This window comes from Xyrauchen texanus, chromosome 2 (genome assembly GCF_025860055.1).
Source record: "Xyrauchen texanus isolate HMW12.3.18 chromosome 2, RBS_HiC_50CHRs, whole genome shotgun sequence".
Classification (NCBI taxonomy): domain Eukaryota; kingdom Metazoa; phylum Chordata; class Actinopteri; order Cypriniformes; family Catostomidae; genus Xyrauchen; species Xyrauchen texanus.
The window spans coordinates 22,346,149-22,365,628 of NC_068277.1; the positions used below are offsets into that span (position 1 = coordinate 22,346,149).

General features: G+C 40.9%; 1 protein-coding gene across 1 annotated transcript; it reads right to left on the reverse strand.

Annotated features, from left to right (window-relative positions):
* Positions 1–4,037: 4,037 nt before the first annotated feature.
* Positions 4,038–15,501, reverse strand: zgc:153151 (uncharacterized protein LOC751646 homolog). Its single transcript, XM_052139196.1, is given in 9 exon segments — positions 4,038–4,727; positions 5,150–5,245; positions 5,343–5,791; positions 6,017–6,100; positions 6,240–6,360; positions 6,362–6,398; positions 6,400–6,490; positions 6,761–6,994; positions 14,356–15,501. Coding segments are annotated over 9 exon segments (1,269 nt in total). The 5' UTR covers positions 14,420–15,501; the 3' UTR covers positions 4,038–4,634.
* Between the last annotated feature and the right edge of the window lie 3,979 nt (positions 15,502–19,480).

The window sequence follows — 19,480 nt, forward strand, 5'->3', positions numbered from 1 at the left end:
GTTAGTATCTTTCATTTAACAAATCTTAACTTGTAAAGTGTTTAATCTGTATCAGAGTATATAAGCAGTTGTAGGCCCAACAGATTGGGACAAATTAATAATACAGTATGTTCTATGTTGATTGTGTCTGTCACATTATGAGCATTATGTTTTTTATGTACATTATAGAGATCATGATTTGTTAGTGAGAGATGAAGCTCCTCATCCCAGCCTCATCCCTCTCTCGTCAGTGGCAGTGGTCAAAGCAGAGATCATCATACCAGTAGTGCTAAGTATTACTGCTGCATTCTCTCTACTGCTTGCTGCAGTTCTCTTGTACTGGACATGTTCATCAGACAGGATTAGAGTGCATGCTGCCATTGAGACTCCTTACTGGCTGCAGTTGCCTGTCACCCAATGCATCAGCCAGAACAGCATTTAAAACACGTCCAGACTGATATGTTTTCATTTGAAACCGCATTGATTTTGCTGTGTTTACGCCTTGCATCCACACTGGAACAGCGTTTTTCTCCACCGAAAATAGAGACTTTTGAAAAACGCTCTCCATGACTGCATAACTTGGAAAACGACGTTTCAAACTTAAATGTATTAGTGTGGACATGGACTTGGGAAAAAATTTTATTTTATAAATGTATAAATAAAAAAATATTTGGAGATGCAGCGGTGTTCTACAGGCGATCCAAAAGATTCATGAAGATGCGGAAGCTTCCGGCGTGCTTATGAAACTTTGTCAAAGTGGCTTTAGAGCTCCTCTGCAAAGTATTCATTTGGTAAATTTCCACTCCCTCGCCAACAAAATGGATGAACTACCTCTGCTCACTCAAACAAATAAGGACTTTTCTAACTCCACTGCTCTGTGTTTCACCTTCATCTGCTGGGCTTCCTGCTGTTCAGAGTGGATCCCTTTGCGGAATCATCTGGGAAATCGAGAGGCAGTGGAACATGCTTTTACATCAATGAAAGTTGGTGTACAGATGTAACCATGTTGAAGAAGATGAGCTGCCCTAATTTAGAAGCCCTCTTCCTCAAATGTAAGCCATTCTACTTGCTGCGGGAGTTCTTCTCATTTATTCTGGTGAGTGTGTACATCCTGCCTCAAGCATGCGTGAACTCAGCGTTGCAACAGCTGGCTGATCACATCACAGACACAGAGCAACAACCCCTGGAGGTGAGATTTTCTGGGAGATTTTAATAATGCTAACCTCAACCGTAAACTGCCAAAATACCAACAACACATCACATGCCGCACCAGAGAAATAAATATATTGGACCTCTGTAAATGATGCATATCCCATGTTTAGCTTTAGGACTGACTCTCGATCACTGTCTGTTTCATCTTCTCCTGACCTACAGGCAGAAACTAAAATCAGCTAAACTTGTATTAAGGACTGTAGATTGATTGACCAATGACTGGAAATAAAAGCCTGTTTTGACTGCACTGACTGGAGTGTTTTTGAGGCTGCAGCCAAAGACCTGGACGAGTTCACAGATACTGTGACATCATATATCAGTTACTCTGAGGATATCTGCATCCCTACTAGGACATTTTTATCATTCAATAACAATAAGCCGTCGTTTACAGGAAAAGACAGCTTCGTCATGCCAAAGAGGATGCTTACAGAGGTTGGGATAAAGTATTGTACAACCAGGCAAGGAACACACTTAAGGAAATCAGAGTGGCTAAAAGGAGCTACTCTGAAAAAACAATTTTCAGCCAACAATCCTGCATCTGTGTGTAAAAGTCTGAAAAGCAACACCAAGTACAAGACACCTCCCGCTCGCTCTGTAGAGAGTCAAATAATGGCTGATGAACTGAATGCTTTTTTCTGCAGGTTTGAAAAGCTCAGTCTCATACCACTACACTGATCCTCGCTTAACACACACACACCAACACCTCCTTGAACCCCCCGCCTGCTACTCAATCTGCACTTATGATCTGCAAGGAGGATGTGTGCCGGGTCTTTTGGAAACAAAAGACTAGGAAAGCTTCAGGCCCAGATGGTGTTTCACCTGCCTGTCTGAAAGTTTGCACTGATCATGGCCCCCATCTCCACACAGATCTTCAATAGATAACTGGAGCAGTGTGAAGTTCCCTGCTACTTCAAACCCCCCATTATCATTCCGGTCCCCAAAAATCCCCAAATCCCAGGACTTAATGACTACAGACCTGTCACTCTCACATCTGTGGTCATGTTGTTTTTAGGGACTGGTTTTGACCTACATGAAGGACATCACTGGACCCCTGATGGACCCTCTTCTGGTTGCTTACTGAGCAAACAGGTCTGTGGATGATGCTGTCAAAATTGGACTGCATAATATCCTGCAACACACCTCGACAGACCTGGGACTTATGCAAGGATCCTATTTGTGGACTTCAGTTCAGCCTTAAATACCATTAAGCCTGATCTTCTCTCAACCAAACTGACCCAGCTCTCCATTCCCACCCCAATCTGTCGATGGATCACCAGCTTTCTGACAGATAGGCAGCAGCTAGTGAGACTGGGGAAACTTACATCCTGGACCCTCACTATTAGCACTGGTGCTCCTCAGGGGTGCGTTCGCTCTCCACTGCTCTTCTCCCTGTACATGAATGAATGCAAAAGACCCAACTGTCAAGCTCCTGAAGTTTGGAGAAGACACCACAGTCATAGGCCTCATCTGCGATGGTGACAAGTCTGCATACAGATGGGAGGTTGATCAGCTGGCTGTCTGTTAAGGTCACAACAACCTTGAGCTGAACATGCTCAAAACAGTGGAGATGATAGTGAACTACCCCTGCTCTCTGCTGCTCCTGCCATTTCTGGAATACCATTTGCACCTGGAAAATGTTGGAGTTTGAGGTAATTTCGTATGTTTATTTACTACTAAACTCAGCAAAATAAAAAAACGTCCTCTCAATTTCATCTGCTTTTATTTTCAGCAAATTTAACATTTGTAAATATTTCTATGAACATAAAAAGATTCAAAAGCTAAGACATAAACTGAACAAGTTTCACAGACATGTTACTAACAGAAATGGAATTATGTGCCCCTCAACAAAGGGGGTAAAAATCAAAAGTAGCAGTCAGTATTTGGTATGGCCACTAGTACTGCAGTGCACCTCGTCATTGACTGCACCAGATTTGCCAGTTCTTGCTGTAAGATATTACCCCACTCTTCCATCAAGGCACTTGCAAGTTCCTGGACATTTCTGGGAGGAATGGCCCTAGCCCTCACCCTACGATCGTGCTGAATGGGATTGAGATCCGGACTCTTCGCTGGCCATGGCAGAACACTGACATTCCGGTCTTGCATGAAATCACGCACAGAATGAGCAGTATGGCTGGTGGCATTGTCATGCTGGAGGGTCATGTCAGGATGAGCCTGCAGGAAGGGTACCACTTGAGGGAGGAGGATGCCTCCCCTGTATATCTTCTTTTTTTTTTTTAAAGAATACAAGAATTAAGTGCAAAATATAAATATGCACAAAAGTAAAGCCAAGTGCAAATAAACAAAGATGCTGCAAAACAATCACACAGATCTAATGGTTCTGTTGTAAAGAGTATCCTATTGGATCACAAAGATCTCCCAGAGGGTCTAATGCTCTATGGAAAACTGCTGTTTGTCTTTTGTACATTTATAAAGTTTTATGTAAACAGACACACAAAAATACACAAATTAATCCACTACTGACTCTTATGCATTGCTTTTGTTAACCCATACCAAAGATAGAGGCTTCCAACCTCCACAGGTTTGCTGCATGGCTTTCTTAAGCAAACAAAGAGTTTAAATTGTTCTAAATTCATTCAATAGTTTTTAGAGTTAACATATCCTTCCCTTCCACTAAGTGTCATCCAGCACCAGGATTCCTGGCTGCAGACCTGCATTTGCAGCCTAACATGCAATCTATGCTGTGGAAACATACTTTATATTGCTGCAACATCCTTGTTGCAGCTTATCCCACTTATATGTCAAATATATTGTATATTATAAAGAAAAAGATAAACAAATACCCCCATATGTATGATTATTTTATTCAAACTTTAAATCAAGGAGAAACAAAGAAAATATATGCACAAAATTATATACTACACAAACATGCTGCTATAATTTCCATATACTGTGACCTGTATCACGAACAAAAGAGTCAGGGTTACATGATGAGATTCAGATTAACAAAACCAAACAAATGCAATCAATCTTTGTCTGAACTGGTATCACAACAAATTACTTTCTCGGTCATCTCATCTTTAGGGTCCCATATGTTTAATCCTTGGTAAAAACTGGTAACCTGCAATTGTTTAAGGTTTAAACTATTAACTTGTAATTGCTTCTTACGGGACAATCTCTACCTGCTGGTGTAATTTAAGGTTGATGTGGTCCGCAGAGACCACATCAACCTGCCACAAACTATGAACTAAACTATGATTCTGTAAATGATACAACAAGAAAACCTAAAGAGTCCTAAAAGACAGGCCTGACTCCTAATCTCCCTGCCCTAAGTCCTTTTAAAAAGGAGATTTGCATTTTTAATGATCAGTGGAGCTGCACTACACTAAATGTGGTTATACACTAAATATTTTATGTGATTATTAGTTAGTTAAATGTGACAGGTTAAGCAGTGTGTTGTTGAAATAACTGGTAAGGCAGTCCTTTCATCCCTTCAGTACTGGAGAAGCATTTTTGCTTTCCATCACAGCTGGACAAATTACATCCTGTAGATGCAAGAGGCGCTCAGGAAATGGCATCTGTAAGAGATGAGAAGCAATGACATCAGCCGATTTGTGTACTTTAAATGAAGCTTTAGAATATACGTATAGAGGTAGATATTGTATAAATTGCCATAAACTATTACAAGTTTTGTCTTACATTTGAAAATGTTTTGTTTATAACAGCTACATCCTAAAAGTCATAGTGTGCTGTTAGAATACATGTAGGCTAAACGATCTAGTATCTCTCAATGAAGCGATCCAGAATAGTGCAGAACTTAACACTGTCTGCTGTCTCCGAGTTTTTCTAAATAAATCGCTAAAAAGTAGTTATAGTGCAATACCTTTACTTGCTAAATAAATCAAACATCAACACAGATATTGCAATTTTATAGTACACCCTGTGCTATAACTTTAATTGTTCTGTACAGGACCAGTTTATAAATAGCTGTAAGACTCACTTTTCTCATTTTAACTGAGTGTTGGATCTCTTGAATTTTCTTCATAGTGTCCTGGATCATCTGCAGCACACGTTCCTGTGTCTTCGTCAGCTGAGCCTGTCATGAGAGGATGCATAAATGTATATGTTTTAATTAATGATTAGTTAATGCCTATTACTTCTTTTTGACCTGTAATATCGTCACGCTTCTTTACCTTCATGTCTCTACTCTCTTTCTCTATAAGAACAGTGTTGTGGGTCTTGTGGTCTTCCTCAGTGCAGAATAGACACACACTTAACTGATCATCTCTACAGAGCAGCTCCTGCAGACTCTCATGTTTCTCACATATAGAATTCTCCAGATCCTCCACAAGGTCAATCATTTTCACTTTCTTTATATTCAAGACTCTGTGATGAGGCACCTGTTTTGGTTCCTTGTGAGAGCAGGACATCAGGATTTCAGAGTGAGACTGTAGTTGCACAAACACTCCGAAAATTTCTTTACAGCATGGACATCTGTGATCCTGACAGTTTTCCCAGCATTCCTCCAGGCAGGTCTTACAGAAGTTGTGTCCACATGGAGTGGTGACTGGATCAGTGGACACCTCCAGACAGATCGAGCACTGACGGTTTTCAGACAAAACACTGCTAGAAGAACCCATGACTGGAAATATAAAAAATAAATGAGAAAATACTTTGCATACATTGCAAATAAACTTTAATTGATAATACATGAACACAAAGACTAACTTTATCTAAACATGTATTTATTTAATAATAATAATAAAAAAAAACTGTCAAAGAAGGTTCTGGTGTAATATATCCATATTTGTTACCATAATCTTAATGAAGGAAACAAAAGTTCTCTTTGAGTCTCTCACAGACTTACATGAAGGTTTATCCAGAGTTTCTTCTTGGGCCTTTGATTCAAATGGTGGTGAATATTCTGTCATTATGGTTTCCCTCTTATATCCTTCACAGAGAAAAGACAAAACATAACCCTGAGGTCTTCAATTAACTGAACAATTTTGACTTGGCAAAGTATATTTCATCATATTGCATATTTTCCAGGATTCACATTCCAAATGCTTTGAAATATTTACTGTATATACCTGTGATTTTTTCAAAGATTTGCCCAATTGTCCTAAGAGCTGTGTTGCTCTTTAGATCAGGCCTTTTGCTGAATGTTTGTTTACAAATTGGGCAGTTGCAGTTCTCAAAGATGTCCCAGACAAGACCTGTCTGACTTTTCCAGACAGGTCTTGCAGAAGCCCACACGGAGTGCTGACAGGATCATTAAACACATCCAGACAGATAGCACACTGGAGCTCTTCAGACAGTGGGCTGCTAGCAGATGACAGGGCTAAAACAAAATAAATGTCTTAATTTCAGGATTTTCTAAATTTTCAGTGTGTTAAGACAACACTGGTTAATTCAGTTGTTCATTTATAATCAGTCCAAATACAGGTCTGAGACAGTCTGATTGAGAAAGGCAAATTCTGATTCTCTCTTGGTCCTGATCCTTCTTTCTTTGCATCCATGGTACTGGTGAGGACTCTGCCTTCTATCTATGAAACACTTCACCAGAATTATAGAATTATTAGGTTAGACATTTTTTAAATGTATAAGATACCTGTTGAGTTTTCCTCCAAAAGTTGCACAGTCTCTTTGAATACTGTGTTGATCTTGAGATCAGGTTTCTGGCTGAAATGTTCTTTACAATATGGACATTTGCATTCCTCACTGTTGTCCCAGCATTGTTTCAGGCAGGCCTTGCAGAAGTTGTGTCCACATGGAGTTGTGACTGGACTACTGAGCATATCCAGGCAGACTGGACACTGGAGCTGGTTAAACAAAAGAGCCATAGCTAAAAATAGAGATAGAATACATATATGAATTTATAATGGTAATACTTAATAATATCATTTGATAATAACATTAATAAATCATTGACATTAATTAATATGTAACAGGGCCTTGTTAAGTATATTGTAGAAACGTTCGAAAGTATTGTATCTTTAGTACTTGAATATCTTTCTACGAGTGCTCTGGAGTAATCATAGAGCACTTAAGAGCATTGTAAGGAGGCAGACTTATGCGGACACCTGCAAGACAATTGTAAAATTACACTTCATTCAATTTAATAAAGTAAATGTTGAGATTATTACACATTATGCAGTAGTATAAAACGTGACCAAGATACTTCATTCTTTAACTTTTTTAACCTACATCCTAGTGCCTCGTGCGAGAACTCGCTATTTTGGATTTGCTATATGCAACGCATAATTTAAATAAATAAATAAAAACTCAATACTATTCACAAGACTCTAGGCTGTCATTTAAAAAGTTAGCTTCTGCTGTACCGAGTAGATTACATAAGACATTTCTTAAAGTTTTTGTTTGGTTGTAAAGAGTAGCGTCTCTAGTTTCATTTGATTTGCCGCTTTATCTGTAAATTTTTCACACGTCAGCACACTGATAAACATGATGTCAACATATGTGGACACTGGCACCACTCTAAAAATTACAAAACACACGTTAGTTATTTTGAATATCTTTCAACTCTATGAATAACTTAACCCATCTATGGGTCATTTAGCTTAATTTTAATATACATTTTGTTATGTTAAACATTATCTCTGTGCAATACAATCTATTAATTAACATGAGTAAATGCATTCCTATATATTTACTGTGCATTTTCACATTGAGAATAAATGGGTTCATCCAAAGGCTGAAAAAATGTGCTTTCAGAGGCTTTATATGGAGTTAGGATGAAAATAAGGTGCATTTCATACTGTCCTGAGACTTCTGGAGGTTAAGTAATTCATTAAATAGGGAGCAAAGGGGGATACCTATAGCTTTCTATGCAGCTATGTGCATTCAATCCAAAAATGATGTTTGGGCCACTCAACATGTTTGGCAGACATGGGACAATAATGATAATCAGTACATAGATTCAGAATTGTATAATGCTACATTTTATTTTAACATGGTTGGCAGTGATTGGATAATGCTGGACATTACTTTGAATCAGATTCTTGCTGTTTGGCATACATTTTTAAGGAAACTATTTGCTCTACAAAAAAAAAAAAAAAACATTTTGTTTTTGCTTGTTTATTAGGTGCTATAGTTACAAATCAAAAAGAGAAATGGAAAATATACACAACAGTCACGCTCAGCTCTCAGGGGATACAGAATATAATTATTTAGGTATACTTATATAAATTAGCCTATATCATTTTAATTAGGCTAATGTAATAATTATACTGTATAGTTTAAAATAAATGCATAAAATAGATACATAAATGACAGAATAAATAATAAGGCCTAAATTAATAAATTACCTACACAGATTTGTGTGCACAACCACGTAGTTGATACAAAGTGGCAGCACACATTTTTTACAAATAAAATTCAGAGGGATAGAGATGTTATATTTATAGGGTGAAATGGTCTATTTTGGCTTGTCAAAATGTCTTCCCACCATCCTACTCTTCTAAAATCTCCTCATCTTCCTCTCAGACACTCAAAGGCGCTCTTGCCCGCACCACAATGTGCAGCATTGGCCATTATCACATTAGGGAGCAAATGGTTTTGCTCCGTCGCTTGATTGGTCAATGTACCTAATGCCAAGCCTCCAGCTCTCTACTTTGCACTCCACTGACAACACAGTGAACCCTGTTATTTTCGATATGTGCTTGATCATTGGCAGGATCATTCACAGTGACTCAACGCAGGTCTTTACTGACCCTGGAGGCAATTACACCTCGACACGCAGAATTTGTGAAAAATAAACATTGCAAACGCACATCTGATGAACAAAGCGGTGATTGTCTAAAGGTAATAGATCATTAATTCTGCACAAAATGATCACAAAACTACATTTAATAATGTAGTTAATAAATGTAAACATTTCCCAGCGATGTTAAGTATAAGTATTTATAAAGTTATACACAAATAAAATGAAGTTACAATGATGAGCGACACAACACTGTCACATGGCAGTGACTCTCTCAAGTAGCATTTAAAGTGTGTCCTCGCACATTCGTGTTAAGTGCCGCTTTGGGGAATGCATGAAAAAAAATAACAAAAATCCATAAAATAACTCTCAGAAAACACACTTAAAAGGATAGTTCACCCAAAAAAAATGGAAATTCACTCATTGTTTACACACCCCTGTTTTGTTTTAATCCCATATGTCTTTCTTTCTTTTTCTTAACACAAAGGGAGAAATTTTGAAAAAATAAATCCTCTTCAAGCTTCAAGAAGGACACAAAAGTATAATTCAGAATTATTGTATGCAACTCATGCCTTCTTCTAAAAGCATACAATATAGTTTAGTGTGAAAAAAATAGAAATTGAATGTATAATTTAGCAAGAATCCTAACAGACCATTGTTGTCCTGTGTGTGTGTTCATAAGAGTGCATGAGAGCAGCAGTTAAGCTGCACCCTCTCGCAAGATGGGACCATTAAAGCTAAAATTTGCTGTGAAAATGAGTTTTCACTTTAACAGCCCATCTTGCCAGCGGGGGCTGTTTGTGCTATTGCTCTTGTGAACATGCACAGGAGAGTAAGGATTTTCACAAAATAATTAGAGCTGTCAGAATTAACACGTTAACGTATGCAATTAAAGTTTAACGTGTACATTTTTCTAATTCGCAGTTAACGGATGTACCTTTAATACAGCATAAAGACTTGTATGAAGGGCGGAAACTTTGTAATGTGTCTGCCTGGAGTCATTACACTAACGCACACTTCACAAAGATACCCTTCCAACAAGATGAGCCTACAAACTTAGCATAAAGTAGCATAACACGGTGGCCCCATTGACATTCTATGGTCTTTATATTCTCCTATGATAGAGCTGTGGAGGTTGTTATCTCAGAAGATAAAAGAATCTCTGACAGTGCTTCCCTGTCAGTGATAAAATGGAGACCAGAGCTCTTAGCACTATTTGATATACAAAACATTCACAGATGGGACTTGTAAGGTGCATTTTAATTGAAACAGATGCAAATAAAGTCTTAACTATTACCAAAAGGCAGAATGAGACGTTTTTGTCTGGAAGCGCTTTTCATAGTCAGGGGTGAAAATTTCATCAAAATGTTGGGGGGGGGGGGCAATAAACATAACAATTCTCAATAGCAATTTTTGAAGGGGACACCAATAATACAGGCAAAATTGTACTTGCAAGGATACGTGTACACCGAGGAAAGCCTTACTACTATTATTAGTGTAGCATGGAGCTAAAACAGGCAATATGGTGTCTAAAATGTACATCACTTAATATCAACTTCTTGTTTATTAAACTTCTATAAAATCAAGAAAAACTGCACTCTTCGTGTGATATTATAATTAGATGAACTATATTAAATGATATAAACTGACTAAATCACAGTGAAAGCGTTAAAATCTAAAATGCGCACCCGGACTAGTCTAATCTACAAGACTAACGTTACATCACGTAGTGTATGCTTACACTCTATGGGTGTGTGTGAGTGGGGATATACTACTGTATTAAACAAGCTAGGTAAAAGCATAGACTGTATTAAACAAGGGTAACGTTAAACTTTATAATCGCTAACATAGACTGCATCAGTGACAAAAGTACATTGGTACACAAGTACACAATCATATATTTGTTTTTTGACATGATTTATTAATGACTCAGCATCATCTATATTAAAGAGAAAATAATCACGTCATCTGATGTTTAAAGTGAATAAAATAACATTGACTTACTGGAGTTCCACAACTACTCAAAAACGTTGTTCTTCTCTCCCGCCACCGGAATGTGTGTGTGTCGGTGGTGAGGTAAAAGGGGCGGAGGCAGTGGACCAAAGCACTGTGAGGCAAGGGAGGGGGGACTCAAAATGTTTAAAACGTTTTTTTGTTGTTGCCCCGTTTGCATTTGTATTATTTTATTTCTTAAACAATTATTTTAAGAATAAATCAATTATATTATTTACAATACACATATTTTAATGATATTTTAGAGGGGGACAACCCTCAGATATGGGGGGTCCTGACCCCCGACCCCCTCCCGCCGATTTCCACCTACGTTCATAGTGAGTTCAAAGCGGTGCTCGCTGGAGTTGACACTCTGAAGCAACTCATGAACGCAGCTTCACGATTGCTGTAACAAAGCGGATAGTCACAGTCTGCTGGAGGATGAGAGTTTAAGAGATTTAATGCCCATTGCAAAGAATATGCAACCTACGGGGATACTATTCTTTCAATTAGTCAACCTCCCACTTAGACGTTTAATGTTACTTGAATTGGTGCTATTTTAGTGCATTTCTTGTGGAAGGCTTTATTTGGAAAATGTTAATAAAGCATTATATTGTTACATATTGTTTTGTTTTCTTTCCTAAGATGGAAATAAATGCATTTTTATAAGAAAATAAGTATATATTCAGTTGAAGTCAGAAGTTTACATACTCTCGGATCAAACTGGAGAATGGCTCTTGTCGGGTGGTCAGGAGGCAAACGGAGGACATGGCCAAGCCAGCGGGTGCGACGTTGCGCAGCCAGGCAAGATGCTCTGGGCTGGCACGTGCAGGCTCTAAGCACTTGATTGGAAATCCGCTGGGGCCACCTGATCTTCTCAATGGTCCTGAGGGCCCTGCTATCAAAGCCATCTAATCTTGTAATCAGTGTCTTATTTAAGGGCCAAGTCTTCGAGCCATAAAGCAGGATGGAGAGTACTGCTGAGTTGTAAATCCGGAGCTTCGTCTTGCGTGAGATGGACTGGTGCCTCCAAAGTGGTTTCCAGAGTGACTGCAGAGCTGACGCAGCCAGGGCTCTTCTACGGGTAATCTCTGGTTTTAGGTCCCCGTTGTCTGTCACTAAGGATCCCAGATACACAAAGTTGTTGACAGGCTCTACAATATCATTGCTAAACTGCAGGGAGGTTGGATGCGGTCCATCACCGACATACATAAACTTGGTTTTTGTCCAGCTCACCTGAAGGCCAAGCTTCTCAGCCTCTTCACTGTATATGCCCAGAGCGTCTCTCAACTGGCTGTAGGATGTGCTGAGCAGGATGGTGTCATCAGCGTACTCCAGGTCAGTCAGGTGGTAACTGCCGAAGGACACTCCGGGGACCCGCTCACAAACCCTAGACATCAGATGGTCAATGATGCAGTTGAAGAGGTCAGGAGCAGCCACGCAGCCCTGGCTGAACGCCACTGGAGATGGGAAACCAGTCTGAGTCTCTGCCGTTAATACGGACACAGCTCTGAGCGTTGCTATAAAACAGCTTGAATAGTGCAACGATCTTGGGTGGTGCTCCAAGGGCGTGTAGGATACTCCACAGTGAAGTATGGCAAACGGTGTCAAATATATTTAAACTCAGTTTTTCACAAATCCTGACAATTAATCGTAGAAAACATTCCCTGTCTTAGGTCAGTGATCACTACTTTATTTTAAGAATGTGAAATGTCAGAATAATAGTAGAGAGAATTATTTATTTCAGCTTTTATTTCTTTTATCACATTCCCAGTGGGTCAGAAGTTTACATACTATTTGTTAGTATTTGGTAGATTTGCCTTTAAATTGTTTAACTTGGGTCAAACATTTTGGGAATCCTTCCACAAGCTTCTCACAATAATTTGCTGGAATTTTGGCCCATTCCTCCAGACAGAACTGGTGTAACCGAGTCAGGTTTTTAGGCCTCCTTGCTCACATACACTTTTTCAGTTCTGCCCACAAATTTTCAGAAATAGTTTTCAGAAAATATTTTTTTTTCAGAAAAAAAATATCAGATTGAGGTCAAAGCTTTGTAATGGCCACTCCAATTCCTTGACTTTGTTCTCCTTAAGCCACAACTTTGGAGGTTTGCTTAGGGTCATTGGCCATTTGGAAGTCCCATTTTTGACAAGTTTTAAATTCTTGGCTGATGTCTTGAGATGTTGCTTCAACATATCCACATAATTTTTCTTCCTCATGATGCCATCAAGTGCACCAGTCCCTCATGCAGCAAAGCACCCCCACAACATGATGCTGCAACCCCCATGCTTCACGGTTGGGATGATGTTCTTCGGCTTGCAAGCCTCACCCTTTTTCCTCCAAACACAACAATGGTCATTATGGCCAAACAGTTTAATTTTTGTTTCATCAGACCAGGGGACATTTCTCCAAAAAAGTAAGATCTTTGTCCCCCATGTGCACTTGCAAACTGTAGTCTGGCTTTTTTATGGCGGTTTTGTAGCACTGGCTTCTTTCTTGCTTTCAAGGTTATGTTGATATAGGACTCGTTTTACTGTGGATATAGATAATTGTCCACAAGGTCATTTGCTGTTGTTCTGGGATTGATTTGCACTTTTTGCACCAAACTACATTCATCTTTAGGAGACAGAATGTGTCTCCTTCCTGAGCAGTATGATGGCTGCGTGGTCCCATGGTGTTTATACTTGCATGCTATTGTTTGTACAGATGAATGTGGTATCTTCAGGCATTTGGAAATTGCTCCCAAGGATGAATTAGACTTGTGGAGGTCCACATTTTTTTTCTGAGGTCTTGGCTGATATTTTTTTTTCCCCATGATGTCAAGCAAAGAGGCACTGAGTTTGAAAGTAGGCCTTAATATACATCCACAGACACCCCCAATTGACTCCAATTAGCCTAGCAGAAGCAAATTGGCTAATTTTCTAAAGGCTAGACATCATTTTCTGGAATTTTCCAAGCTGCTTAAAGGCACAATTTAGTGGATGTAAACTTCTGACCCACTGGAATTGTGATATAGTCAATTAAAATTGAAATAATCAGTCAGTAAACAATTGTTGGAAAAATGCCCATGAATTGGACAAAGTCAAATTCCCAAAAACGTTTATCAACCGCACTATAAATAATACATTCGATTTTGGTTTATTCTCCCCAAACCTGATCACCATTCCTACTGAACAAGATACATGTCTTATACAATAATTTATTACACTTCTGAATTATACTTTTGTGTCTTTTTGAAGCTTGAAGAGGATTTATTTTTTCAAAATTTCTCTCTTTGTGATAAGAAAAAGAATGAAAGTCATGAGTAAACAATGACTGAAATTTAATTTTTTGGGTGAACTAATACTTTAATAACTAAGATTAATTGTTTTTGGGAAACGGGGCCCAGATGAGTGGTTAATTTACATTCAAATATACAGTAAATATCTTTGAAATTCTATGCATATACATATTAATTCATTAAACGTATTCAATATTTATAAAAAAAGACTTACATGGAGGTAAATCGATGCTTTCTCTTCTACCATTTCTTTTCCTTGGTGGTGTTGGTTCAGACATTTCTTCTTACACTCTTAAAGCCTCAATATAAAATAAGACAATTAACACATAAATGTAGGCCCATTTATTGTTCAAAATTAACACAGTTAAATGTGATACAAAATGTACATTAATGATGTAATTTAAATTAATGTTAATGGACTGGCCTCTCACTCATTCAAAAACACTGCAGAAATATCCATCTTCCAGCCTGTACTGATCATTTGTTCTGCACTCAAAAAATATTGTAATCTATTTTCAAGATTTGTGCATTTCAGTTTCACAAAAATTCCAATTAAATTCCATTAAAATCAAGCAAAGCATCAGTTCAGGCAGGTCACATTAGTCAAGCTGCAACCAGCTGATGCTCAGCTGATCATGACTTCTACCAATATAATTCAGACACAAATTATAACCAATATAAATCAAATTTATATTTAAGTCCATCATTTATTAATTACCTTAGCTGCCGTTCCATTGCATGGATGGAAACAGCACTTAGAGGAATAGTTAATCCAAAAATGAAAATGAAGATTTTTAGAAAAGTATCAAAGCTCTGTAGGTCCATACAAAGTGAATTGGTGCCAACATTTTGAAGCTCAAAAAACACATAAAAGACAGCATAAAACTAATCCATAAAACTCTGGTAGTTAAATCCATATCTTCAGAAGTGAAATAGTAGGTGTGGATGAGAAACAGATCAAAATTGAAGCCAATTTTTGCTAGAAATGTTTCTCCCTGCCCAGTAGAGAGCATATGCATGAAGAATGTGAATCACCAAAATCAAAGGAAGAAGAATGTGAAACAGAAAGTTAAAGTGGAGACTTTATAGTAAGGGAGGAGAATTTATAGTAAGAATTTACTAAAATATTGATCTGTTTCTCACCCACAACTATCAAATCGCCTCTGAAGACATTGATTTAACCACTGGAGTTATATGGATTAATTTTAAACTAACGCGGTGGGATTACTTAGATTTGACGGGCCCCAGTGAAAAGAACCTGTCGGGCTCACTCCTTGGGGAGCCTGGGTCCTTTTTCATCAGCCGTCAGGCTTGCAGTCATTTTTTATAGTCCCTTATAGAATTCACAATTTAACACGAGAACTACCGGAATTCTATAACTACAAGAATGGCCATAGCGGTCATTCTGACCGTTCATACTAGACTGTACCAAAATGTCATGTCATATTTACATTCGGAACTTCTATTGAGGTTTTAGAATGAAGCTTCTAATGTCTGTCGTCATATTTTATGCCGTCATCACCCTAAAAATGTATTGAATAAAATAGAATAATATGGATCAAATGGAGCGCCAAGCGAACGCAGATAGTCCTACATAATACGATCTTTTTTTGTAATATATAATAGTGCTAGACTATACAAATACATAGGCCTATATATATATTATATATTAGCTGCTAGACTGCCCCGGAAGGTGCGTGCCTCGCTTTGTGTACAGCAAGTTTTTTCCACCACAGTGAAAATGTTTTCGAAAGTCTAAACGCCAACAAACATGGATTGAGGCGGAATATTATATAAAACATGTTGTGAATTTTCTATCTATCCTTTTTAAAAACATGTTGACATTTGGGCTTTACAACGCTCTGGAGTTATTGGAAATTGGAAACAATCCTATGCAGCCACACTGGAATAAAAATCCATGAATAAATGAATCTGTTATATTAATAATAAACACCAGGACACGAAATTTTAATTCTAATGAATGTGAAAATGTATTAGTTCATCGACAACCACAGAACTTGCTATTGTAGCTAATTACAGATACAAATTAGATTATTTATATTAAATTATTCTCCTAAAAGGGGGCCCCCTTTTTTGTTCAAGTGAGCCCACTTTTAGGAGAATTCGTTCATAATGATTTTACAGCATACTATATTCATTATAGTTCCCTTATTGAGAGGTCTCTCCTATTGCGTAAGTAGCTTACGCTATGGGAAAACTCCGTTTCTCGAGAAATATTGAAGTCTTTATGTAAAACGCATTGCAGCTGCACAGCAGACAGTGATGAGCGAAGCAGCTCGGTCATTGGCTGTGCTGCGGCAACTGCTCGAACCAATGACGGGGCGATTTAGAACGCGCCACCAATGGGGGCGCACCCCGCTTTCGCGCGCTCATAGCCTGCTGAAATTAGCATATGAGGGCTATATAATGAGCATCCCGTCATTCCGGTTCTTTAGATTTAATCTCCTTCAGCAAAGACCTTCTCTTCGCTGGATCCTCCGGATTGTTGGAGTCTTTCGCTGCCGTTGACCGGACTGCTGAGAGGACGCCGGCACCTTCAGCCGCCTTCGAAGCCTTCTGCTACGCCATCCGGCGTGCATCGCATATCCTTTTTCTTCTGCAAGCGTTCGCCCCCGCGAGGCTTTTTAGAATTAAAAGAGTAATTTTCCAAGGCGTTGTTTCAAATTCCTTCAGCCTGCGCCTCGTGCAGAGGCCCTCTTCACGACGGAGATCGGCACGTCCTCTGCACTCGCTGCCTGGGTCTGGACCATGCAGAAGCTGCACTCATTCAGGGCGGATGCCCTGAATGCGAATCCTGGGCCTCGCCGAGCTGCGCGCTTGCTTTGCCGTTTTCACCGCAAGCGAGCCGGCTGCCCCCGTGCTGCCACCTCTGTTCGAGCCGCGCAAGAAAAAGCGCCGCTCACAGAGGCTGCCAGAGCACCCCGACTTCGGTGATGTCACGCCGGCTCAGTCCCTGCGTGCATCGCCGCTACCAGATGTCTCCCCGCAGCCGGTCCATTTCACGAGAGCGGACCTGCACCCCTCCAACGAAGCGGTGGGTCTCGTCTCGTTCGGCGCATCAGGGGACGACGATGGAAAGGATGACAGCCTCTCTCTTGACGCTGCATCTGATGACTGGCCGGGCTCGTTCGACTCCGCGCCATCTACAACAGCGGACACGAGCGCGGGCACCAGTATGGACTCGGAGATCGTCCGTATCCTGTCTAAGGCCATGGAAGACCTCGGGCTCGACTGGTCTTCTCCGGAAGAACCCGCCCGCAGCCGGCTGGATGAGTGGTTCCTGCAGGGGCGCCGGCAGGCCCCCCAACAGAGACCCTCTCCTTTCTTCCCTGAGGTGCACGACGAGCTCACAAGGTCGTGGAAAGCCCCGCACTCGGCCTTCTTTCTCTTCTTCGCTCTCCTCAGTGGATGGCGTGAGAGAAAGAGGCTACGAGGCAACTCCGCCCCTAGAAGAGACTGTGGCCAACCATCTATGCCCACCCTCCACCGCTGGATGGAAGGCCAGAGCTTCTCACCCATCGAAGCCGTGCAGAACCACATCAGCTCTTACCGGTCGCGCATACGCCGCCGCCGGTCAAGCTGCGTCAGCGCTGCATTCGATGGCGGTTCTACAAGTGTTTCAAGCCAAACTTCTCCGCTCTATGGACGAGTCTGGACCTGAACCTGATGCTTTTAAGGACCTGCGCAGTGCTACGGACGTAGCTCTTCGAGCCACAAAGGCCACCGCCCAATCCATTGGCCGGGCCATGGCTAACTTGATCGTCCTTGAGCGCCATCTGTGGCTAACGCTAACGGAGATGAAGGACGCGGATAAAGCACCCTTCCTTGACGCACCTGTCACTCCGAGCGGCCTGTTCGGACCTACGGTGAGAGATTTCACGGAGCGCTTCACTGCGGCACGGAAAGATTCGCAAGCTATGCATCACTTCCTGCCTAAGCGCTCTAGCTCATCTCAAAAACCGCCCCAGCAGCAGCAGCGAGCCAGGGCAGAGCCACCCGTCTCCCAGCCAAAGAGCAGACCAGAGAAGGACGCTCGACGCCGCTCGCGTTCCGCTGGCCGAAGAAAGCCGCAGGAGCAACGAGGCCCTCGACCCAGAATCACCCTGAATACGGAGCCTCGTAAGTCTTCCTAGCAGCAGGAAGAAAAAGAGGAAGTATGTGTCTCGCAGATGCCGGACTACTTCCTCTCAAACATTCAAAACATTACTCAGTCCCCTTACAGGCGGCTGGAAATGTCTATACAGCAGTCAATGGGCCAGTCATAAAACTCGCTCACCTGCAATCAAACGCCGTTTTTACGGCGACACACAGAAATCACCAAAAGAGTCATTTTCTGCCTGTGTCACTAGGGGTTCACATGTCCACACTAAAGTGTGCATTCCCACATATCAATACTGTCCAAACAGTGCCAAACACCTCCCCAGCTCAGGCTGGATGTCTCAAACATGTAGATCGTGTGCCTATTGTCACGTATGCACCGCTACACACAAGCACTGTTCCCACAGTTATAAACACTTCCCCAGTGAAAACGGGAAGTGCTATAAGTGTAGCGCGTGTGCCTGCTGTATTGCACGCACCCCTACACACAGCTACCCACACAGTTTCAAATAGCTATGCCGCAAACATCACAGATGTAATGCGCGAGCTAAGAAACTTCCCGCTAAATGCGGAAAGCTTTATGAACGTGGCGCGCGTGCCCATAATGATGAATGCACCCCCACTTCAAAACACTGTTCATACAGTTTCAAGCACTCATGCTGTCAGCATTTCGGAAATAGCGCATGTGCCTGTACTCTCACACGCACCTCTGCACTCGGCATTCAATACAGCTGCTCAGCGCGCACCTGCGCCTCTGAGAGCTGTAGATTCTGTGTTAGCACAAAGCGATTTGCCAGCGGGGCCCATAAGTCACTGCGACACACCCCCAGCCGGCATTCAGCCCATATCTGTGCGAGCAGAAGCCTGGGAAAAAATCCCTGACATGCCGAAATGGGTTTTGAACATAATAAAACACGGATACTCACTTCAATTCGCTCGCAGACCACCCCGCTTTTCAGCGGTGGTCGAGACGAAAGTGAGGAAAGATGTGTCACATGTTCTACGCACCGAGGTGCTCAAACTGATAGAGAAGGGCACTATAGAAACTGTTCCTCCCTCTTTGAGCGAGGTGGGTTTCTACAGCCGCTATTTTCTCGTCCCGAAAAAGGACGGTGGCCTTCGCCCCATCCTGGATCTCAGACATCTGAACAAAGCGTTAATGATCCGCTCGTTCAGAATGTTAACAACCAAACATATCCTCGCGCAAGTTCGCCCCGGGG